We start from the raw sequence: 25,517 nt of genomic DNA on the forward strand, positions 1-25,517 counted from the left end.
TGGACTTGCAGATAATTTTTTGGTTTACTTTTCTTTTCATCTATCTATATTATATTTAATGTGATACCGATTTTTTCGCTTTTAATTATACCTTTAAATAAATTTTACCATAAGAACATTATTTTGTTGGTGTCGTTCAAATATATAAAAATTTATATTATATTTATTATACCGCTGTATCATTGAAAAAGATAAATATAATTTATTACAATATAAATTAAAGCACAAAATATCTATTATTCGTATATACTAATTTTAATCAAAATCAAAATAATTTTAATCAAAATATCATAATAACTAATGTTCGCAATTTATAGTGTTATTGTAATAAGAAGAGCAAACAAACGAACACTTCGTGCTCGTCTGATCCCTAGTATTAATATTAATGTACATGATCTAGATTCAGTCAATTACATTTTCATATCTGGTATGGCTTACAATCACCAGGAGCATGATAATCAATTCAGTTGACATTATTGGCTTTCTTCTATAAGAAATTTGCGATATAGTTTGAAAAAAAAATAACGTCAAACTTATTCTTAACCTTTGACTCTTTTTGATGTTTGTTTCATATTGATGTGATGATTTTCGTATCAGTCAGTACTTATCGTTTTGGGATAAAAAAAATTATGCAGGATATAAAAAAATCTTCTATATAACAATGTCAACGTTTAAAAAAAAAACTTAACAACTTTATTAACTCTAATCTCGAGCTACCAAGTGATCCAAGTTAAACCGATGAAATTCACAAAACTATTCATTCATTGAACTGAATCCTACCATGCTAGAAAGTTAATCAGAGTTTGATGTTCTAAAAAGAATCAGAAAGAACCCCAGAATGGTAAAATTTATGGATAAATGTTCATCCTCAAATGAAGTGCATATAAATGTTCAAAAAGTGAGAATGTGATACCAATTAGGAAAATTTATTCAAACGAGGTATCATTCATCACGATTCACATCTTTGTGCGAGTGAGTGTGGCAATAAGAATCGACAAATCATCTTTTCATCAAATGGGATCATTTTAGTTCTATTTGGCAGCTTGTTCGCAATTGGCTGCATATATCATCGGGTTAATACATTTACTTTTCACACCACGTTGCTCAATTTGGTCAATCAGCGGGCAATTCTAAAATGCGGCGGTCTGTTATGCATCTAATTTGGTTTGCTTATGTTTAGTTAATTTGGAAAGAGAGAAACAATAGAATCTTTATTAATAACTAATAAGGACGTGTCGATGCACCAACTTTTAGATAAAATTAAGTTACTTTCGTATTGATGGCTGAAGGCAAGTACGCTAATTTTGTCTTTGGTTGTCTGAGCATTGGCTAAAATCTATCTTCACTTTTTTTCTCTTTTCTTTATGAATTGTATTGTTTGCTAAAATCTTGTGTTCTTTTCCTGATACATTTTTGTTGGTAATTATATCTCAAGATTTGGCTTATCAGAATAGAACACAAGTTAATGAAAGTGTGACATAAGGACCTAATTAAAAAAATTAGTTCAAGGACCTAATTACATATGCTACTATTTTACTTTACAGACCTATATAAAGTTTTCAAATTAAAATAGTGACGAGACCTACAAAGTAATTAAACCTTTATATTTATGCACATTTAATTTTGATGCACTTTAATTTTAGAATTTTGATTTCTTTGCATGTTACTACTTTTTCAAAATCTTGATATTCAAGTTCATTGTACTGCATACAATGCTTTTATAAAAAACATACACTTGTTTGCATTCAAAACACACAAAAGTCCCCTGATTGGGTAACCAAAGATAGCATTCAATGTTGTTAATTTCTATGATATATAAGTGAGCAACAAAATAGAAAGACATTGTGACTTAAAGGCTAAAATTGTGACTTAAATTATTCGTAGTTTCCTTCTTCGCTGCTTGTTGTAGGTCTTTATCCTACAACTTAATTCATAGAAGTAGATTTTCACAATTAGGTGGTGACATTGTCTTTCTCCATCCTTCAAAAAAAAAAAGACATTTTTATACTCCATATATTTGAAAAGAAAACAAAGAAAAATTTGCATAGTATATATAATTAATATCCACACGGGCCTGTTCAAAAAAATCAGAAGGTTTAAGTAATATAAATCAAAATGTGAAAATAATCAAAAAAGCGATAAAGTTAGGTGTGAATATCAAATCGTAGGCTTAAAATGTATATATAATTTTGAACTTAACTTGAACTTTCCTATGCAATGACATTGCTTATTACTACAAACGCCGATCAAAGGTTTAGGACAATTTAGTTGACAAGTTTTCTTGTCAACAAAACAAGGATAAGGATAATCTGTAATGTATAACAAGAAGTAAGGAGTGTTAATTAAAATGTATAAAAGGTTGTGAATAAAGTAGGGCAAAAACTTTGAGAAATTAAAATAGAGAAAGGGAATACCAGAGTTTACAACCCTAACAAGAAAAAATAAGAAAACAAAGAAGATCATAATGTAAACAAGCTTGAGAATTTTAGTCATATCTTTTCTCAATTTGATGTAACAAACATAGATTTTTATTATAATTTTATAGCTAATTATTTACCACGTATGGAGATAACAGAAAGACTTATGAAAATTAGTTTAAATATGGTGTGCTTTGTCCCTTTAGAACACTCCATAAACAATATAAAATAGTTAAGTTTCTTATAACCATTCATGATAAACAAGGTAAAAGCCGAACAAAATATAATTATATTGGATGATGAAGCTTCATCATAAGAACAATGAACCTTTCTTTGAAGGTTTAAGTAATTTAAATCATAAGAGCTACAATGTTAGGTGTGTAAATAATGTGTAGGCTTAGAATAAAGATATAGTTAATTTTGAACTTTTGGAACTTCCCCATACAATGACATTGATTACTGCTACAAACCCTGATCAAAGGATGAGTAAAACTGATGACTCCTGGCCATAACATATATTTAAGTTTTTATTGAGTATTCTATTCTTTATTTTTGTTTTCTCTAGAGGATTTACGGTAAATTACTCTTTACTTTGTATATGTTTAATTTCTATTACTTTTTATGATGAATTATTTTACCATGAGTAACCAAACTTCTAGATTCGTGTTGAATCATCATGAATCTCTATTGAATTGTTTGAACCAATGAATCTAAGAAATCATTTGTTAATACAATTTGAATTATGTTTAATATATCTTGTCTTGTTATTAATGCTTTTCAATTCCTGATCAACGTTGAATTGATTATGGTACAACTCACTATTAACACTAGGTTTTGTAACATTATATATATGTGTGTGTAAGCCCATATCTTGTGCTTGTACCTTTAGAACACTAAACAATCTAAATAAATAGTTTTTTTTATCAACCTTCAATTACCTTTTATTTCTTAGGTTTAATAGCAGTTTTAACCTCCTAACTTTTTTAAAATTGCAATTTTAGCCCCCTAAGAAAAAAAACTACAAAACTACCCTATAAGTTTTGCATCTGTGCAGTTTTGGGCCCCGAGGGGCCAATTTTGACTCGATCTACGCTGACGTGGCACCTTAAGTGAGGTGCCATGTTTTTTTTTTCTTTCCAATAATTGGCCTTGGGGGGCCAAAACTGCTACAGTTGCAAAACTTAAGGGGCGGTTTTGTAGTTTTTTTTCTTAGGAGGTCAAAATCACAACTTTGGTAAAGTTAGGGGGTTAAAACTGCTATTAAGCCTATTTCTTATGACCTTTCATGTTAAACAGGGTAAAAGCCGAAAAGAATATAATAATATTGGATGATGACAGGGTTCATCATAAGAATAATGAACCTTTCATGGAAGGTTTAAGTAATACAAATCAAAAGGTAAAAGTAATCATAAGAACGAAAAAGTTAGGTGTATAAATAATATGTTGGCTTAGGAAAAAGATAATGTTAATTTTGTACTTAATTGAAACTTTTCCATACAACGAAGCTAATTATTGCTACAAACCTAATCAAAGGATGAGTACAATTGTTGCCTCCTAGCCATAACATAAATTTAATTTTTTTATTGAGTATTTTATCCTTTATTTTATGTTTATATAGAGGATTACAGTAAATTACTCATGTTTTTGGGAAGAAGTTTGTAATGTTTTATTATAGTCATTATATGCCTTATGCTTCTGTAACTAGACAACTCTATAGGGTGACAAAATTTTTGGCATAGGAGAGTGGGTTGATTGTTGGTTTATATGGCAAACAAGAGTATCCGTTAGGGGGGATAGCGTTTTAAAATATTTTACGAGTTTAGTGAAAACGTGATTAGCAAATAGTTTGACTTATTGGATTTGAACACGATATCGATAACAAAATTATAAAGGCAATGATAATACATTAATATTAAGATTTACTATTATTGATTGAATTGAGAGATTCAATGGTCAAATCTTACTGCAATTAAATATCAATATTCCGCAATACAGTTCATAAAATTAGACAAACTCAAACCAAACCTAATTAGAATAAAAACAAGCTAACACTAAGGAACACAAAGTATATGAACTAATGAGTTCAAACTTAACTGGATTTCGATTGTGATAAAATTGACTTTAAAATTGACTTTGTGGATGGATGATAATTAGCAATTGAAAGCTGCTCTTCTCCCAAACAGTTTTGCTCATTCCCACCTCAAACTGCCTAAAATAACCCCAATGTGAATTAACTTGTGTTTTCTATTTCCAATGTGACTTAACTCAAGTTGGACCAACGTGAATTAAATTGTGTTGGATTTAGGTAAACTAACAGACCATCAATTTTTTTTTTTTTTGACGGAAACAGACCATCAATTTTTGACAGAGATGATGTTTTTTAAGCCCCTAAACATACATTATGTTTTGTTAATTTTTTTTAAAAGCATGTCTTAGCTTAGAAAGATAATTTCATTCACTAATACACTAATGCGCAGTATCTAAACATAGAATATGAAAAAATTTATTTAGTTTTAATTTAATCTCCGTTTAAATCGGGCAATAAACGAAACATTGTGTTACATTAAATTACATTCTCTCCAAGGATGTTGTATCATCGTGATGTTAGATTTAAATTAAATTCATAAAAGCTTGCCAAAAAATGTTGGCATTGAAGTGTCTTATACTTAGTGTAAAAATTTGGTAATCTCTTTGAAAACTCAAAATAATGAAGAGAATGCATCACATGTTTCTACCAAATCAACTATATAGGTTCTCACATAGAATCCCTTCATATAAGATGAGTACACATTACATGTATTCTACCAAATCAACTATATAGGTTCTCCCGACTGAGTCGATCGATGGATGTTCATACCAAATGTCTTCCACTCTCCTTGTGTCTTCGACCCGAACCCTGAACAACTTATTGGACTTTCCACCGTTGAAGCAGACTCCAGCTAGCATTGTGTTCAGATCTACTAGATAATTGGTCATTGCTTCATATCTACACCATAAGAAATTAAATACAATCAATGAAAAAATCATTCAAACATTTCATCAAACACTTGGAGTACAAATTATACATAAACTCTAAAACCAAAACATAAACATGCAAGCATCTAAAGATTTAATCAACATAATACATTTACATGTAAATATTGAATCATTTCTTACCAAAAAAACATCAAAATGCCTTAATGCAGTGCATCCTAGTCCTCTGGAGCTCCTCCGCCTCCTCCTCATCAGTCGTCTCCTCCAACTGATTGCACCTATGTAGGAGTCTACCATAAAACTTCTTCAGGTTAGGAATACTAAAATTTCCACCCCCACTGTGTGCTTGTCTCATCCTCAGTTTTCTTCTCTGTCAAACCCAACTTATTCTTCTGCAACTCAATACCTAACTTGTAGTTGCAGTCACTGTAGTGCATGTGCCTCATATGGATGGGGATGTGTAGAAGACATGTCACATCATCGAGTGTGACAGTCATCCCCTCAACGGACAAATGGAAGTTGCTGGTCTCCTCATGCCATCTCTCTGATAAGGCATTGATGAGGCCAGGGCTGATGGTTGAATATCTAGTTTTAAGGAGGGGGCAAGACCGGATCCATCCACCCGCTCCCAGAACCAAGCAGCTTCAGGTCCCATGTCTGTCAGTTGGTCATTCCTAATCTTCCTCCCTAAACTAAAATACAAAAAATTAAACAAAGAACAAACCGTTAAAAATATAAACATTTGAATAATTAAAAAATACATAACAATTTAATCGTAAAAAAACAAAAATTAAAATAAACATTAAATATTATTTTAACATAACTGTTAAATCGTAAAATTAAAATAAACACTTTAATACGGCAATTGAATCATTTAAAATACGATAATTAAAATAAACATATAAACATATCAATTAAAATAAACTTACCAATTGAAGCATACAAAAATCAAAATAAACACTTTAATATAACAATTGAATCGTTAAAAATAAAAAAGACAATAGTTAAATAAAATTAAACAATTAAACTTATCGCGCGTCGCACTAGAGCCTGCATGTGTCTACCGAAATTCAGTAGAAGCAACAGGTCCATATGGCAGCCATGAAAACTCTCTGATACGGCCTCCTACTCAGCGTCACTCTCCTAATGCTGAGATTGCTGATATTGCTGCTCATAGTGATGTATGGGTTCACTACCTGGGACGACATCCCCTCCCCATCCCCACTCTTACCACCGTGTCTCCTTCTAACAGGAGGGTGCCTAGACTGTCGTTCGGCCCGTGCACTCCCGGTCATGGTCTCCCTGCCTCCTCTTAGCATGTCCGGTCTCTCAGACATATCTACAAAACATAAAACAATGCAAAAAAACAATGATTTTTTCATAGGGACATTGTGTCATTTCTAACTAATCAACATCAACAGTTCAATTTCGGTAGTGTCATTTCAATCTCTAAATTGTCACATTGCACTCAAAATCACTATAATCAACATCAACAATTCCATTTCTAACTAATTTCATCATTAACATGCAAAATTTCAAACAATTTTTTCATTTAGACATTTTATCAAACACCTAGAGTTCAACATAAAATCTAACATTTTCGAAATCTAACCTACCACATTTGAGTCAAACTTACTCTAATCAACATCTAAACAACAATTTCTAACTTAATTCATCATTAAAAATAAAATAAAAAATCATACATGCAAATCCACCCTAAAACTTAAAATTTCAAAATTTCATCCAAAAAATCTAACATTTAAACCAAAAAAAATCCAATGCAAAAGGTTAGAAAACACTTACTTGTGATTGCAGTAGAAGTTGATGTTGATTTGGTTGAGTTTGATCAAATTCGCACCATGAGGGAGAAATTTCGTATGGTTTGGTTTAGAAACACAATGGTTGCTATGTTCTTTATGTTCAATTTTATACCAAAATGAAACGTGACTGAAGCCACATTGATATTTTTACCGAACGTGAGTTAACTCATGTTGGATCAAAACTTAACTCACGTTGGACATAGCAAATGTGGCTTAAGTTACTTTAGGGTTATTTTTGGTAGTTTCTGGTGGGAATGAGCTAATTTGATTGGGAGAAGAACAATTTTCCTAGCAATTGTGCTGCATTCTACAAAAGCCACATAACATTGTTCATGTTGTGATCATTGTTTTTATTTTTTGAGAAATGTTGTGATCATTGTTCTATATACTATTACCCAGAGTACGTACATTTTAAATATGTTATCAATAGTACCTTTTTTTTAGTCTTTTTTAAATAAAAATATATACGAACTTTAATGTTTGTTACATATATTTTAATATTTATATATTCTATGAATTTTGTTGAATATTATATCACCAAAACTTGTATATTCTATAAAGAAATATTTTAGTACTTGTTTCCTGTAATTACTAAAACGATTAGTAAATTAATTTTGAAATTACATTATGAAATCTAAGAAATTAGGGAACTATTGGAATACTAACCAAGAAAAAGATGCCCATGGAAAAGGCCATATAGGATTCATAACATCAAAATGAAGTAACATCTCTCTTTAGGTAAGTGAGACACACTCAACATTATAATTTGGGTTAATATATGTTTACCCCTGTAATATTAGCGATTTTTGGTTTATCCTCCTGTAAAAAAAATTGTTTAGATTCCAACCCTGTAATTTGAATATTCTTGGTTTTGGACATTCATGAATTTTGACTGTACAAAATCGATGATATGGCAAGGGGTAAACTAAAATATCGATGATATACCTTCATGAATTTTGACTGTACAAAATTGATAATATGACCGGGGGTGGTTAAACCAAAATTCTCTCAAATTACAGGAGGCGAAAATACCTTAAATTTTGTAATTTGATGCCATGAACGTCCAAAATCAAAAAATATTCAAATTACAAGGTTAGAATCTAAACAATTTTTTTTTACAGAGATAAATCGGAAATCGCTAATATTACAGGATAAACATATACTGACCCTTATAATTTATAAAAACCAAATCCGGAGGTTTTGCCACTATGTCTTTATCCCAAAAAAACAACTCTTTCCTTCCATTTATGTAACTAATCCAAACAATGAAAAGTGAATTTTCAACTACCTTCTATTTCTTCTCTCTTACTGTCTTTCCATCACCATGATGGTCATATTCACTTAACCATGCTAAATAGACCCATAATTACAATAATCAAACAATAAAACTATGCCTTCCCTTTCCCTGCCTGAAGAGATTGCATCTTTTGTTGCAATTTCAGTATCTGCAATATGACATAATAATTTGATGCAAAATGTTATTTAAATAGCACATACAAGTGGATTACATCACAATTATAAATTAACAAACCCATTCAAGCAAATGGAAACATACTAATACTTCGTCTGTATTATGTGTTGTTTAAGGTTATGCAGACGTCTTAAACAATAATAAAATATGTTAATTTTCAAGATGAAATTATCTTCTTTCACTATAATACTCTTGTGTATAGTAGAAAGACTAGTTAATATAAGGTTGGTTTAGATACAAATAAATAGATGTATTATATAGACCAAAAAAAAAATAGATGTATCATAAAAAAGAAGTAATAACAAATAATTTGAGACAAATAAATATTCAAAAGAGGACACATAATATGAGACGGAGAGTATAAACATAACATGTTCTATGTTGTCTCTTACTCTTACTGTGTTTGTTGTAGCGGTGGAATTGAAGAAAACGCCGTTTGCATAGAAGCTGCAATATGTAGAGTTCAGCTTTTGCTTTAAAATTTGCATTGGAAAATGTGTTTCAACTTGATTCTTGAATGCAAATTGTGTACCAAACACATACTCTATACTCCCCTCCCCTCCAAACTCCTGTATAGACTCTTAGAATGTGTTTGCATAAAGTTTTGGATGGGAGGACTTTGGATGGTTGAGTCTATATTTTGATATGTTAAAAAATTAAAAGAACAACATGATAGATGACATTTCAATTACACTTGATTAATTTTTAGAAACATTGTATAGCTCTCTTAATTTAAAAAGTAAAATTAACTCCTCCAGCCAAACATACCCTTAGACGCCTATCTAGTAGCTAGGATCTACCAAATGTTATTTTGAAATTCTTTACCATGAGAAGTAATCTTATAACCAAAGCTTAAAGAGTGAGTAAAAGTTACAAACCGTTTCTTTCTTGCTATTCTGCTTCTCTTCCAAAACTTGAACACGGAGAATAAGAAATTTCGAAGAAACTAGCTTTGTCTCTAGGAAGCACCGGAATATTTTGTTCATTCTATAGAATAGAATTGTACAATGAAACCACAATGTAAAATTCTCCATATATCAGTAATTTAAACCACGTCTACAGAGTAACTTAAAAATGTGTTGCTATTTTATAAAATAAAAAATATGCATATGATTCTGAAACAAGCAATTAACCAAATGAAGCATAATTCATCGACATTCACAATTCCCAATTCTAAAAACCATTAAACAAGCAATTGGAGAATGGCTTACCTTGGGTTAGAGTGAGTGAGAACTGAGTTTGAGACAGAAAAGGCGATTTCTATGTTGGAAGAGGAGAGAAGAAGAGAGTCTGAGACAGAGAGCTGAAGACACAAAAGGCGTATGTGTGTGCTGAAAAAAAAAAAATGGTCCTCTTGAGCTTAGCGTTGGTATTTACGCAAGGTTGAGGGTTCAAACTCCGACCATCATAAAAACAATTGGGGTTCACACTTCACACCCGCCATAAGGAGGGTCCGTCCTGTTTAGAGTCAATAACCTTAAATTTTTTTAGTAGTAAATCAATTTTATCTTTAGATTAATCAAAATAAATAGAAACGTGTCTTTGTATTTAATAATGTTCAATCAAATTTAGTCCTTCCGTTAAGGCATGTTGTTAAAGTTGTTGACATGGAATTTCTAGTTAACTTCCACGTAAAGAGTCACACATTTCTGCCACCAACTACGAGACGAAGAAAGAAAACTCGCTAGAAGAGCCGTTGGGTTTAGCGATAAAGATGGAGAGACCATTGGTGAAAGTGCTTCTTTTGGAGGCTTCATCGTGATTCGATTACGAGTGTGAATTCGGAACAAGACTGTGACACTTTATTTATGCAAATTGCAATTTCTGCATAAATACATACTATGACAACTGTTAGATCTGAATTGATGGTTGAGATCGTTTAATATTAATTTAGTTAATGTATAATGTAAGCAGCTCAATCTCAAATGAATGACCAAAATTGACTACATATAACTACCTCTACCTGGTATTATTACAACTACAAAGAATCCATATTCAAACATGCTCATGCATCTTAAGAGTCGTAGCAATAGCTCAAAAACATATTTTAGTGGAAGTAACTAGCCTAAAAAACAAAATCTAAACTAATATTTCCCAGCCAAATAATCAGCTAGAATCATAATAATATTAGTAACATCTTCCAAAGGTTGATTATACTTAAGTAATGGGGTAGAATCTGGAGCCTTTAATCCACAATGTTCAATATCTTTCACAACAATAGCTGCATTGGAATTCATGCCATTGAAATTTCCAGAGTTGAAAGAATCTTTGACATATGTAATAGAAAGTAATGCATCATTATAGTCCATAGAACATGATGCATATATTTGTTTCAAATTAGTGTCACTAGTGTTACTTATAAGCTCGTGAATTAGGGTTATGGTATTAAAAGCATTGACATTAGCCATGGTTATTAGATATGAAGAAAGGCTACTAAGAACTGCTCCTTTTGTTGATACACCTGGAATTGCGTTTAAAATAATTGCACAATTATAAGGGATTTTGTATTTTGAACAAATTTCAGTTACTTGGACTATTCTGTCTGAACAAAAGGATGGAACAAAACATAGAAATAGTGCAAGCACTATGAGGGAGGGTTTAGCAAAGGAATGAACCATGATCGTGATATTTCTTGCTAATATTTTTCTTCTTGAGATTATGCATGAAATTTGTACCAATTTATAAGCTAACGGTTCTTGTTCACTTTGAATTTGGTTTTTAAGTACACGATCATTTTTTTTATGATCTTCCTCTCCAACAAACCGGCTCTAGTTTTCTCTCTCTAGGTTTTCTCTTACAGTTTCTTCACTGAGGGGTGGTTTTGTGTCAATTCTTGATTTGAAATCACCCATCTTCATCTTTTTCTCTCTATTTCAATCTAAATAAGTGATTTCACATAGATCTAGGTTTTTTTCTTTGTGATTTCATCATCTAAGTGTGGTAGTTTGTTGTTCGTCGTCTTGTGCGGCGTTGTTTGATTTCCCATCTTCGTGCGGTGTTCATTTGTTTCATATTGAAAGATCGATTATTCAATCAAAGATTTGACCGTCAACGTTGCAGATCCGGAGGTAATGGATATTCCGGTCACTTTAATTTTATCATATATTTTTGTAGGCATTATGTCGTTATATGCTATTAACTTGGATGTTGTGAGTTTGTTCGCGGATTCATCCTTTACGTTTTTAGCGGTGTTGAATGATGTAATCTCTCGATTTGAATGAATGAATATCATTTTGTTTTTGTCAAAAAAAAAAAAAAGAGTACACGATCATTTTATTTATTGGTAGAATATTTGGTGTTAATTTAGACAAAAAAAAAAAAAAAGAATATTTGGGGTTAATTAAGCTTTTCCATATTTGTGTTTTAATTAATTTTCACATTTTTTTTTGAAAGAAAATTAATTTTCACCTTAAATTGGATGATTTTCACTATTAATGTATGATTTTCTTTCTAGCAATAAGTTATATTTTTTTTAGGGATAACAATAAGTTATATGTCCCCTCAAGAACAAAGTTTTATAGCCCTTCAAAAAAAGTTATACGTAAAATATTTTGTTACGGTTCTAGCACACATTGAATGTAGTTTTTAAGTACACAATCATTTTTATTTATTTGTCCTTTAAAAAAATCATTTTTGTTTATTGTTAGAAAATCATTTTTATTGATTGTTAGAATATTTGATGTTAATTCAACTTTTCCATATCTGCGTTATAAATTAATTTTCACATTGAATTGGATGATTTTCACTATTAAAGGTATATGATTTTCTTGACAGGATTAAAAACTATTGTGGGTATTCCTTAAATAGGTTAAAAACTATTATTGAATTTCGAGATTTAAATGTTTTTCATTAGTGCTAGGGAATCATTTGTTTGAATCATATCGTTTAAATTGTCACTACGGAAAAAAATATCGTTTAAATTGTTGTTGCATTTGTCAAACAGACAAAATAATTATTATTAATTTGTCAACACAAACAAAAAAGAATATTAATATGTCAACAAAAAAAATTAGAATGAATCATAGATTAAGTCGTTCTCTTATAAATTAAGTCGTTCTCTTCAACACGTTTTATGGTTTACTCTCAATGATGCATCAGTAATGTATTGTCGTCTTTGGATAAAACAGCTCACAAAGCCACCAAATAGTCCACGGTAATTTCTTTATTGCTCGGAATACAATTTAGAGAGAAAAACAATCTTAAAAAAAATACTCTATTCCGGTCCCATATTCCACATTTTTTCCTTGAGTTGGAATTTTTTTTTTTAAAATAGACTATCAGCTAATTTTTATAAACTTTTTTTTTTTTGAGGTCGGGGTTTGAACTCGAATCTTAATTATATATTATTTATTGTCCATATCAACTAAGGTAAGCTCACGAAAACTTATAACTTATAAACTAAGAGCATGTTTGGCCCTCCTTATTTTCTACTTATTTTTTACTTCTAAGGAGAAGTAGGGCCAAACACAATTTAAAAAAAGCTCTTATCAAAAGAAGTCTCTTAATTGTATAGAAGAAAATTATGTAGAAGTGACTTTTCAAATAAGTTGTAGAAACGAACTTTACAACAATTTACACGGAGGTTAGGCAACAGTGATTCACCCATCGATTTCCACATAGGACACTTTTTCTTTTATTTTATTATTTCTTGTGTAAATCACCCACACCAGATTCCTTTTATTTATTTTATTTTGTTGAAGTTCTTCTTATTTTTTTTGTTTACATATTTACAATATTATTTTTTACGTTCTTTTTTTTTTTAACATTTTGGTTACGTTCTTTTATTTTTTGTTTACTTACATATTTACAATATTATTTTGTATGTAAATATATAGAGATAAAATATTAATGATAGGTAGTTTGACAGTGTTCTAAAAAAAAGGTAGTTTGACAGTATATTTTTATAAAAATAAAAAGTCCTAAGAGTAAAAAAACAAATGACTCACTATTGATCAAATGAATTGGTTTTTTCTTTTGAAAGGAAATGAATTGGTTAAAATACTTTTTTTTTAACAAATGGTTAAAATACTTTTAGGATTATAATTTTGTGTATTTAGATTTATTTATGAATGTTGTTCTTATTTAGTATTAATTTAATTATATGTACTCAATTAAAACATTAGTTTGATATTAAGAAAATGGATTTTATTTTATTTATGATAATTTATAGTAAAATATTTACCAAACATTTTTTAACTTAAAAGTATTAATAAAATTGAAAAAAACAACAAATAGCAAACAACTTTAACTTTCACTTTTAAGTTCTAATTTTTAACTTTATTCTTAAAGTAACTTTCAGACCTCGAAAAAGTAGGCCAAACGCACCCTAACTATAGCTAAAAATTAGTTTATGGTTGATGATTGATAGCTGAAAACTTATAGCTAAAAAGTTGACTTATTAAAATTAAAGTGTTTGATAAAATTAATTGTTAAAGTGACTGATAAATATCAAATGACGTAAAAGTACATATGTTATTTTTTTGGGTTATGATGTATGTTCTGTTTGTATAAATTATATTGATAAATATTTTAACTTTTTTCAACTTTTTTTTTCTTTGCAATGACATATGTGATATATGAATTCAATTTATATTTTTTTTGTTTAACTAAACTTCATTATCATATCTTTTTATTTGAGCTAGTACTAATAAATATAATATGTGTCCTTTAAAAGAAATATATGCAAGTGCACAACAAAAAGACATGGTCGTTTTTTTCGTACATTTTTAACGGCCCGGCCCACACAATAGTATAGGGCTGATAGGCTAGCCTTGCAGGCCTAGCCGATTTTGACAGCCCTAGTTATCTTAAGTTTCCTTTTTTTTTTTTTTTTTTTGAGGTAAATCTTAAGTTTCCTTTTTATTTTGTAAAAAGAATAAAATAAAATTAAAGGCTAATAAATGAATAAAATATAAAAAGTTATAAGTTAAAACATTACTTATCCCCATGAGCTTAGCTCATTTGGTAAGGGATAATGCACAATATGTGCAGGGACCGGGGTTCGAACCCCGGACACCCCCACTTATTCATCTTTTTTAAGGTGAATTTCTCTAGCCACTAGGCTGCTTGACCAAAAAAAAAAAACATTACTTTAAGGACCGGACCAAAAAAAAACATTACTTTAAGTGTGTGTTTGGTAAAAATAAACTATAAGAGTGTTCTAGTTCACAGCTCAGTCAAACATTTTGTTTGGCATGTTAATAATTTGCTTTGTTTGTGTTCGACAAATACAACAATAATTTCAACCATAGAATTGTACTCACAACTCGAACAAACCTGGATTCAAACCAACTATTCACTAGCACTAATATAAAATATAGAATGTAAAATATTTTACATATTTCTACACTTTTGCTTTTGACGGAAATCATTAGCAAGAAAATATATACCTTTTTTTTTTTCTTTCGGCTTAAATATGCAAACCGTCCCTGTAATTTGGGCGAATTTTGATTTTCGTCCCTGTAAAAATTTTTTTTTTAATTACATCCCTGTAAAATTTTTTTGTTTTAAAAAGGTCCCTGGCCCCACTTCGCTGGTGATGTGGCAACATTTTTGGCCACGTGGCAGTTGCTGACTGTGCAACTTTTGCCACGTGGCGCTGACGTGTCATGCCACATAATTAATTTTTGTTTTTTTTTTCAAAATTCTAAAAATTCATTTTTTAAATTAAAAAATCCGAAAATAAATATAAAAATCATAAAAAAAAATTAAAAAATCGGAAAACAAAAAACTGAAAATTAAAAAAAAAATTCTTCAAAATTCTGAAAATTCATTTTTTTTAAATTTAAAAAATCTGAAAATAAATTTAAAAAACATAAAAAAAACTAAAAATTAAATTGACGAAAATTCATTTTTTTTTAATTCTGAAAATTAAATTATATTTTCAAAAGTTATAAATTTTGAGATTATATAATTTTTAATTTTATTTTTCAAAAATTTATTTGTAGATTTTAAAAACACTAATTTCCAATTTTTTTCTTCACATTTCAAAAAAAAAAATTGGAATTTTTTTTATGATTTTTTTATTTATTTTCAGTTTTTTTTTTCAAATTTTTAAAAATTTGAAAAAAAAAATAAATCAGTTTTTTTAAAAAAAATAAAAAATAATGACGTGGACCGCCACGTGGCAAAAGTTGCACAGTCAGCAACTGCCACGTGGCCAAAACCTTGCCAAATCACCAAGGAAGTGGGGCCAGGGACCTTTTTAAAACAAAAATTTTTTTACAGGGATGTAATTAAAATTTTTTTTTTACAGGGACGAAAATCAAAATTCGCCCAAATTACAGGGACGGTTTGCATATTTAAGCCTTTTCTTTCAAAAAAAATATACCTTTTTTTTTTGAAGAAAAGAAGAAAATAATATACCTTTAAAGTGCATATTAATGTTTTTTAATACGCATATGGAATCTCGAAAAAGTTTTTCATAAACACATATCTAAATCAATATTATTTCGGCATATTCGCATGAAATCAACAAAATTAAAAGAGAATAAAATTAAATGATAGTAAATTGATTTGACTAAAATATTTTTTGTTTAATTTTATTGATTTTATGCGAGTGTCTAAATAGTATTGATTTAAGTATATAACTTTCTCATGGAATCAGTCAAAAAACGCAGATATGGAAAAAACTTAACACACCAAATCAATGTAAAATATCTCGTGTAATCAAGCCACATTTGATCTAAAAGTACAAGAATGTTGGTGTATAAATTGATGCAACTTTCATACATAATTCCCATCAACAATAAGAAAACATTAGCTAGAAATATCATAGTCATGTTTCATAACTCCTTTGTTAAACCCTCTCTCATAGTGCTTGCACTATTTCTATGTTTTGTTCCATCCTTTGGTTCAGATAGAATAGTCCAAGTACGTGATATTTGTTCAAAACACCACAAAAACCCTCGTAACTGTGTCATTATCTTAAACTCAATTCCTGGAGTAGCAAAAACAGGAGCAACTCTTGGTAAAATTTCTTTACTTGTACTTGATATGGCTCATGTCAATGCTTTTCAAACCAGCACCCAAATTCACAATCTCATAAAGAACACTCCTAACCCTAATTTGAAAAGACAATATTCATCATGCTCTAAGGACTATGATGATGTGTTATATTTTCTTAACGAAGCCAAAACTTCTTTCACCTCTGGAAAATTCAATGACATGAATTTCAATGCTGCTACTGTGGTGAAAGATGCTGATCATTGTAGCTCAACGGCTCCGACTTCTTCGCCAGTACTCAAGAGTAATGATGATTTGGAAGATGTTAGTATTATTATTATGATTCTAGCTGATTATTTGGCTGGAAAATATTAGTTTATGACTTTTTAGTTAGTCGACTAATTGTGATGAATTTATATTTTTTAGACTGTGCCAAGGTCGATCTTGATTTGTTGTTGCAGTAGTAATAATACCATACAGTTACAAGTTGTAATCAAACTTAATAAATTTCTGTCGAAAAGAAACTTAATAATTGATTTGAAATCGGACGTCTTAAATTACACATTCATTAAATCAATATTAAGCGATCTTGATTCTTGACCAACAGGCAAAGGTTTTAGATCTATGAAAAAGAAACTAAAAACCAAAAAAGTTCTCTTTTAAAATTTGTTTTAGGTCTCATTCACTTTACGGTTAACAAGAGTATAATGGGAATACAAATTATGCGTTTGTTTTAATAATAATGATGTGAAGATAGAAAAATATGAAAAAAATAAAATAACGTAGTATAACTCAATTGGCAGGGAAGATGCATTGTTATATGCAGACCCTGGATCTTAAAAAGTGAATTCTAGCATCCTCACGCGACTTCCAAATATTTCATACAAAAAAAAGGAAAAATTATATTCTTTCGACCCCAATAAACCATGAGGACCATTTCACATAAGTAATGAAAATTCTGTAAAATTCTACTATTCTTGTTCTATATCTAGCTTTCTACATTTATGAATAAGATAGCATTGCAGCAAAACAAACACATGAAATGAGTGTATATTCAACTTTACAATAGTCTTTCATCTCTTTGGCAAGTTCAACCTGTTTGATCAACTTATAAGTAGTTTTGCAATGGAGAGAAGCACTAAATAAATGTTAGCTTCAATTTCTTTTGCCAATAAATTCCAAGGGAGAACAAACTCCAATGTGTATCAAGCTTTAGCACTTGAAAGGTTAACCACTTCATGTCTTTCATGAATCCTCTGCATGGCCCTCAATTGTTTCTTTGTCTCGAAGCATTGGATCGGAGACTCCTGATTGCGGTAACTCCTCATTGATGTTACCACTTGCTGCTATTTCATTTTTACTTTCCTCAATTGTTTCTTTGTCGCGAACCACTGGATCAGGGACTCCTGATTGCGGTAACTCCACATTGATGTTTCCACTTTCTGCTATTTCATTTTTATTTTCTTCAATTGTTTCTTTGTCGCGAACCATTGGATCGGGGACTCCTGAATGCGGTAACTCTTCATTGACGTTACCACTTGCAGCTATTTCATTTTTATTTTCTTCAACTGTTTCTTTGTCCCGAACCATTGGATCGGGGACTCCTGGTTGCGGTAACTCCTCATTGATGTTACCACTTGCTGCTATTTCATTTTTATTTTCTTCAATTGTTTCTTTGTTGCGAACCACTGGATCGGAAACTCCTGGTTGCGGTAACTCCTCATTGATGTTACCACTTGCTGCTATTTCATTTTTACTTTCTTCAATTGTTTCTTTGTCACGAACCATTGGATCGGGGACTCCTGAATGCAGTAACTCCTTGTTGACGTTACCACTTGCAGCTATTTCATTTTTATTTTCTTCAATTGTTTCTTTGTCGCGAACCACTGGATCGGAAACTCCTGGTTGCGGTAACTCCTCATTGATGTTACCACTTGCTGCTATTTCATTTTTATTTTCTTCAATTGTTTCTTTGTCGCGAACTATTGGATCAGAAACTCCTGATTGTGCTAACTCCTCGTTGACATTACCACTTGCTGCTATTTCATTTTTATTTTCTTCAACTGTTTCTTTGTCGCTAACCATTGGATCGGGGACTCCTGGTTGCGGTAACTCCTCGTTGATATTACCTCTTGTTGCAATTTCATTTTTATTTTCTTCAATTGTTTCTTTGTCGCAAACCATTGGATCGGGGACTCCTGGTTGCGGAAACTCCTCGTTGATGTTACCACGTGTTGCTATTTCATTTTTATTTTCTTCAATGGTTTCTTTGTCGCAAACCATTGGATCAGGGACTTCTGGCTGCGTTAACTCCTCGTGGACGTTACCCCTTGCTGCTATTTCATTTTTATTTTCTTCAATTGTTTCTTTGTTGCTAAGCATTGGACCGGGGACTTCTGGTTGCGGTAACTCCTGGTTGACGTTACTACTCGCTGCTATATCATTTTTATTTTCATCAATTGTTTCTTTGTCCCGGACCATTGGATCGGGGATTTCTGATTGTGGTAACTCCTCGTTGACATTACCATTTGCTGCTATTTCATGTTTATTTTCTTCAACCAGCTCTGTTGATGGCACCTGCCGAGTTTACAAAAAAAAAAAAGATGCATAATGCAAGTGTAATAGCTTTCATGCTTAAATATAAGGTCAAATATATTTTAAATCTCTGTAGAATTAGAAAATTTTAATATATATATATATATATATATATATATATATATATATATATATATATATATCGTGTTTTTTATTCTTCATCCATATCTTATCAAGAGTGAAGCATCAAAACTTTTGTACTTTTTAGATATTGAAAAAGGATTAAACTTCTGTATTGTCAAAAATGATTGAGATCGAAAATATATTTAACTCTAAAATATATAAACTACATAAACATCAATTTTAAAGAATCAAAATGTTACTTTATCATCAGCTAAATCTCTTGATTCTTCATCCATATTCTCCGTAGTTTCCATCTCATTGATTTGTTTGGTGGCCTCTGAAGTAGTCTCTTGGTTAATTTGGTGAGTAGAACTGTCTTCACTACTTTCACTGCTATTTATGTTTCTATAGATATTTGATTTTTCAATGGAATTCTCCATGATTGTATGCTCCTAGTCAATATCACACATAAAAAGCAAATCAAGGCATAAGCTTTTCTTTCTTCATATGAAAGATATAACCATTAGATAAGCACTTATAGCATATGCGCTAATCATATAAGTGTTTATGTATGAACTATTTTTATAGCAAAATATGAAAGATATAACCATTGGATAAGCACTTATAGCATATGCGCTAATCATATAAGTGTTTATGTATGAACTATTTTTATAGCAAAAGATAGAAAGAAACAATTTTCAAATAATCTATAGTGTTTTCATAAGCTATCTTGAGAGCTTATGAAAATAAGTTGAAATCAGCTTATGGACAATATCCTAATCAATACTAATCATATCTATAATATCTACATGTCATAAAGTGTCCAAGAAACTATACCTGGGAATGATTGAAGTCAACGTTACGGGATTCATCAATGATATCATCCACCAAAGGCTGAATATTTTGAGGCATGGTGTCATGTGTATGTTCATCATGATTCAAAGTTTCTTGTGTCGTATCCTCCATGTTAGATGGTGGAGAACCTATATCCATCTGTAGATTAAAAGTCGGCGAAGAATCTTCATCTGATTTGGTTGTGTCTGGTAACACAGACCTTGGTGATGATGAAATTGATTCGTTAGAGCCTTCATCAAGTGATTCTTGCCTTATAACCGACGTGGTAGGAGTAGGATCTTCACTATTTGTTGAATTCTCTGTGTTACCTAGCTCTATGGTTTCTGAGTTATTCACATTATTGATAACATGTGATTGATTAATTGAATTCTCTGACAGGTTGTTCCCCTCCTGTTAAACAATATAGATTCTAAATAATGAGGAGTATATTCTAATCATTATCTTATATGGAATCAAGCAAAAGAATGGCGTGATTTCTCATGCATGAATTCGCAAGATAGTCCTACTCTTTTACAAAAAAATGTCCCAAGATACTATTATATTCCCCTTATTACCTTCTATGGTGTTAGAATGGCAAATTTGGTTATAAAGTAAGAAGGTAAGCGCACATGAACACAACAAATGATCGGAGTTCGGCCAACTGTGCCTGCGCGGTCTACAATAGCGAAGTGTCTGCGGTACTTTTCTATTATGCAATGAATTAGGGTTAAATATTATAAAGCTTTGTTTTAATACCATGATTTAGTTTACAAGTTTACCCTCAGACCGCACCAAAGGAGGTTTGGCACCCCGCACCCTCCTAGTGTCAACCTAACAAACGAATAGGCAAGGCTAAAAGGCAAGGAGCTCTTGTACGCTCGGGTGTCATCCTACTAATCGATGAATCTAAGCCATACTCACCATATGGATGGAAAGAAGGGCGCATAATGAAATGATTGATTCATGCAAAAATAGAGTGGCATAATTTGTCCATGCATGCATTCTTCAATCACTAAATAACTATTTGAACCAATTTAAGATTTGAATTATGTGACTAGTAGGAATGTAGGATAAATAATTTCCATTTATAAGATCAAAATGACTCACCTGTTGTTTTTTTTGGTGTGTTTCATTAGGAAATTGATCGGTAGAGCTACCTATCAACTCGTTTTGAGGTGCTGTCCCATCAGAAGAATTGGAAGATTGAGGCATTTCATATTTCCCCTCAGAGTATTCCATATAATTACCGAAGACATTCTGATCGGTATTTACAGCACAACAAGTTGGAGTATCATCAGGTCCTTCGTCTCTTGAAGAATACGAGCTTACATCAGCCACATCTTCATCTATTTGTCTTAAAGAAATAGGTGAAACAACCTTTGACACATCTTCACCAATATTATCCTCCTCATTTCTAGCAACAGCTCTTCCATGGAATGAGGCTCCCCACAAATCTTCACTTCCAGAACTAACACCTTTATCAATATCTCCATCATATAACGCGGAATCTCTATCACTATCATCAACTGTTGATGTAGGTGAACCAACTTCAGAAACTTCTACTTGTAAATCAGAAGCTATAGAATATGTTGGCGTATGACAAATGCGCCGATCAGTTAAGAACATAGTTTCTTGCCTTTTATCAATTGGAGATGGAATAATGTCAAACATAGATTCATTCACAGGTGTTGTATCGGTAGAAGAAACTGGTAAATTAAAGAGTCTCTCACGAGAAAACGAAAACCTTAGTGTCGGCCCTGACCCTGGCTTTTGTGAAACACTAGCTTCAACATTTGAGACTTTTGGAGCTATTAAGTTTGATTCACTTATTTGACCTGACATGGATTTTTTATCATGATCAGTCGCCACTTTCACATTTTTTATGTCATCCATATCAGGTTTACATTTTTCATCTTCTTCATGTTTTGTTTCCTCTCCATTGTTCAGTGGTTTTGGTTCTTGAATTCTAAGTTCACCCTCTTCATTGTAGATCAACTGGTCAATTAGCCAGTCATGATTTCCTTTATCTGCAAGAGTAAAATTCATACAGTTAAATTTTTAAAATAGCATATCCAGATTTAAAGTAAGCAGATAAATAAATGCACAAGACACCAATTGATCATAGGGTTCGGACAATTGTGTTTGTGATAGCAGATCGGCTACTGTAGTTTTCTATTGTGCAATACTTAGAGTTACATAATACAAAACTTTATTTAAATACTACGGCTCAGTTTACAAATTTTTCATGAATGGGACACTTGCGACGGTCATTGAACATTCAGCTCCACACTCTCAGCTATGCTATGCTCGAGCGTTTACCAACTTATCATGAATTTGAGCCATAATTAACAATCAATTTTTCTACCGAGTAAATATTCAATCTGGTCTTGAAATTGTAAGATAGTAGCAATTTAGTCCCTCACGATATCAATATTTTAAAAATGATCCCGGATATTGCAAAATATTAATCAAATCCGTCTCTTCGTTGTTATTTGCAAGGACTAGAATGACATTAAGTTGGTAATATCGAAGATGAATTTGAAACTAAGTTGTTATGAATTCTAACTTAAATCTCACCCCAATAAACCACAAGCAAAAGATAAAGGGAGGAGAGAGAGAGATCTCCACTTCACTGTCAATGAGTTCTACCATTTTCCCAAATCTCTACCTATGAGCAAGCACCCAAGAACAAACCTAATTTCTACCCTTTTCCAGAATCTCTAGCCGTGACCAAGAGACTCAATGATTTCACTTACCAAGGTGTTTACAATTGTTTCTCAACTTAAGAATCTCACTCAAAGACACGCAACTCTTAGCCTCTAAATACATAAAAGTTCCCTCTTTTGGTTACATGAGATTCCCCTAGGAAAAAAATGAATGAAGGCTTATACAGTGTTTAGATCCCGAGGAAATCGCACCATGATTTCCCGGATCGCACCACGATTTGGAGTTAGTACACAATATTGTACTTAACTTGATCCAAAATCGTACCATGATTTCTCCAAATCGTTCCACGAAATTTTGCAAACCAAAAACTCCAAATTGTTGAACCAAAACGTGCCACGATTTCTCCAAACCGTGACACGATTTTTAAAAAACTTCAACATCAAATTTGATTTAATTACAACACGTTAACAATGTCATAGATGCATTCGATAACAAACCCATACAAAATGATGAACTTGATTAAAATTTTGCAATTCAATAGATCATTTTGGAATATTTGTCATATGGAGGACTAGGTTGAGTCAACCCTATAATTCCATGGACTAAGTTAATACAACCCTACAATTACAATCAAAATACAACCCTACATTTTCAATGACAAAATTGAATACACACACACACACACATGCACGCACGCACACACACACTCTTTTTTTACCACAAAATAATTTCCTTATTATGAGTGTGAGAGTGAGAGATAGATGGAAAAGTGATGAAAATAAACCAATTGTCACCTGGAAGGCTTTTGAATCTTGAGTAAGATCTAGTTCCGCGTTCTTGTCTGCTTTCTGATGAAAAATCTGAACCTAAATTAAAACTTTCATGCCTACAAAATGGTACATCCTTATGATGATAATGACCTGTAAACTCTTGAAGAAAACCATCACCAGTAAGATTTGGTCTCTCCTCGAAAGGCTCATAAGGAATATCATAAGGACTCCTTGGCATGATAGAAGGAGCAGAACCAGGCATTTCTAAATCATCAATATCAGAACTATTTCTTCTAATATTCAAAGGTGACATAAAACTTGGTTTCAATGATTTTTTATCGATTAAACCATTCTCAACTTGCAACTTCAACAATTTTCTTGCTCTCCTTCTAGCTATAAGACTCTCAAGCCTTCTATTTCTTTCCATCTCAGAATTTCCAAGATCCATCAAATTTTTCTGATCATTTTCTGTCCATTCAATAGCATTTTTCACATCCTCTTTTGCATCTTCTTCTTCGTCTTCGTCTTCCATCTTTTCTATCTCGATTTCTGTATCGACAACTTCAACAAGATCAATCATTGATGGCTCAGATCTTAATGTTGATCTCTTAGAAGCTTGATGAGTTCGTCTACCTGATGATAAACCATAATACAAAGAACTCTCTCCTTTCTTAAAATGTTCAATGTTTCTTTTACTAGTGAACTCATTTTGAAAAACTTCTGATAAATCCTTAGCTTTTTCTTCTAATCCACCATACACATCCCATTTTTTCTCTCTCAAATTTCTCCTTCTACTTGTTGCATTTTGTGATGGATACCTAAAAAGAATTTGTTCAGGTCTTACAATATTGTTTGGTAATGGTATCTTTGGTTGTTGAACTTTTGGTTCAACTTTCTTTTCTTGCTCTTCCTTTTTCTCATCTATTTTCACATACCTTAGTTGTGTTTTCTCAGAACTCCAAAAAATTCTCAAGAAAATTGCACCACATACAAGAAAAGGTGACATATAAGCCAAGAACGTGTAAATGTACGAAAGGAATACATATATGACGAAGCATACCGAAAAAATACATGAAAATCGTGGATGCCTTCGTATAAACATGTAACTAGACTCAGTTGAAACATGATACATTCTTAACAAATGAAGTTGAATGTCCTTTGCATTCATTTTCAAACCCATCTTTGTCCTTTTTCAATGTTGGCACTAATAACAAACTCTAGAAAACTCAAATTGTGAACATTTTATTCATGGCTAGGTTCAAACAAGTACAAACAAATGTGGCATATGTGACATATGGAATAAATATTCAAAGAAAATGTATTAACACTTAGAATTGATGTGATTTGCGAAAGGTTCATAGAATCCAGAAAATTGAAAAGCTAGAGGAGTAAAGAGAAAAACAAGGTCAATTTTTCTCTCAAGTGGTGGTTACCAATAAACATGTTTTTGTTTCCCTGACAAATGTAACTCGGTTGTGAACCATGACAATTTAGTTTGTCTTTTTTAAGGAAACTTTTTTGTTTGGTTAAAAATTTGACAGATCCTCTTATTTAGGAGTTTTACTATGTACACAACATAGATGAAAAATGCTTAGAGAAAAAACAAAGGAGGGAAGACTACTAATTCTAAAAAGTAAAAAATCAGTTTCATGATGATTAATCAAAACATACAGATATTTGGCTTTTGGATAATGTAAAATGAGTAAACAGACCAATATATTTAAGTAAAAAATTCAAAAAAAAAATATATTTAAGTAAAAATGTTATCTCTTTTTCATTCATATACTTTTTTTAATATGTTTGAAATACTCAAGTAGATCGGTTAATTTAAGTCGGAGAAAGTAATATACAAGTTAAGAATTTTTCAATAATCAAGCACGCGATGCTCAACAACCAAATTGTGCTAGAAGTGATGTTGATTTTTTTTAACATAAATTGATCAGAAGAAAACTATTTTGTTTTT

At 31.3% G+C, this 25,517-nt stretch overlaps 2 protein-coding genes and 2 long non-coding RNA genes across 4 annotated transcripts; 1 reads left to right on the forward strand and 3 right to left on the reverse strand.

The window, feature by feature from the left end:
* Positions 1-1,716: 1,716 nt before the first annotated feature.
* LOC112419784 (uncharacterized) lies at positions 1,717-2,554 on the reverse strand. Its single transcript, XR_003009834.2, has 3 exons — positions 2,415-2,554; positions 2,201-2,309; positions 1,717-1,980 (listed from the first exon to the last, which is right to left on the reverse strand). It is a non-coding gene; the product is annotated as an uncharacterized lncRNA (long non-coding RNA).
* Positions 2,555-5,083: 2,529 nt separating this feature from the next.
* Positions 5,084-6,188, reverse strand: LOC120579292 (uncharacterized). Its single transcript, XR_005645092.1, has 2 exons — positions 5,574-6,188; positions 5,084-5,403 (listed from the first exon to the last, which is right to left on the reverse strand). It is a non-coding gene; the product is annotated as an uncharacterized lncRNA (long non-coding RNA).
* Positions 6,189-16,460: 10,272 nt separating this feature from the next.
* LOC25490807 (pectinesterase inhibitor) lies at positions 16,461-17,000 on the forward strand. The gene has a single exon (XM_013604709.1). It carries the CDS (start codon positions 16,461-16,463, stop codon positions 16,998-17,000), a length of 540 nt encoding a protein of 179 aa, XP_013460163.1.
* An 870-nt stretch (positions 17,001-17,870) lies between these two features.
* LOC25490809 (uncharacterized) lies at positions 17,871-24,734 on the reverse strand. Its single transcript, XM_013604711.3, has 5 exons — positions 23,579-24,734; positions 21,225-22,144; positions 20,121-20,528; positions 19,544-19,735; positions 17,871-19,202 (listed from the first exon to the last, which is right to left on the reverse strand). Exons 1-5 carry the CDS (start codon positions 24,732-24,734, stop codon positions 17,871-17,873), a joined length of 4,008 nt encoding a protein of 1,335 aa, XP_013460165.3.
* Positions 24,735-25,517: the final 783 nt, after the last annotated feature.

Source organism: Medicago truncatula, chromosome 3 (assembly GCF_003473485.1).
Source record: "Medicago truncatula cultivar Jemalong A17 chromosome 3, MtrunA17r5.0-ANR, whole genome shotgun sequence".
Lineage (NCBI taxonomy): Eukaryota > Viridiplantae > Streptophyta > Magnoliopsida > Fabales > Fabaceae > Medicago > Medicago truncatula.

Excerpts from the sequence above, each read along its gene's own strand:
- LOC25490807 (XM_013604709.1), top strand. The coding sequence starts at position 16,461 with ATGTTTCATAACTCCTTTGTTAAACCCTCTCTCATAGTGCTTGCACTA.
- LOC25490809 (XM_013604711.3), bottom strand. The coding sequence starts at position 24,734 with ATGGGTTTGAAAATGAATGCAAAGGACATTCAACTTCATTTGTTAAGA. Across the intron at positions 22,145-23,578 it reads AAGATTCAAAAGCCTTCCAG|ATAAAGGAAATCATGACTGG; the intron begins GTGACAATTGGT and ends TTACTCTTGCAG. Across the intron at positions 20,529-21,224 it reads CACACCAAAAAAAACAACAG|GAGGGGAACAACCTGTCAGA; the intron begins GTGAGTCATTTT and ends ATTGTTTAACAG.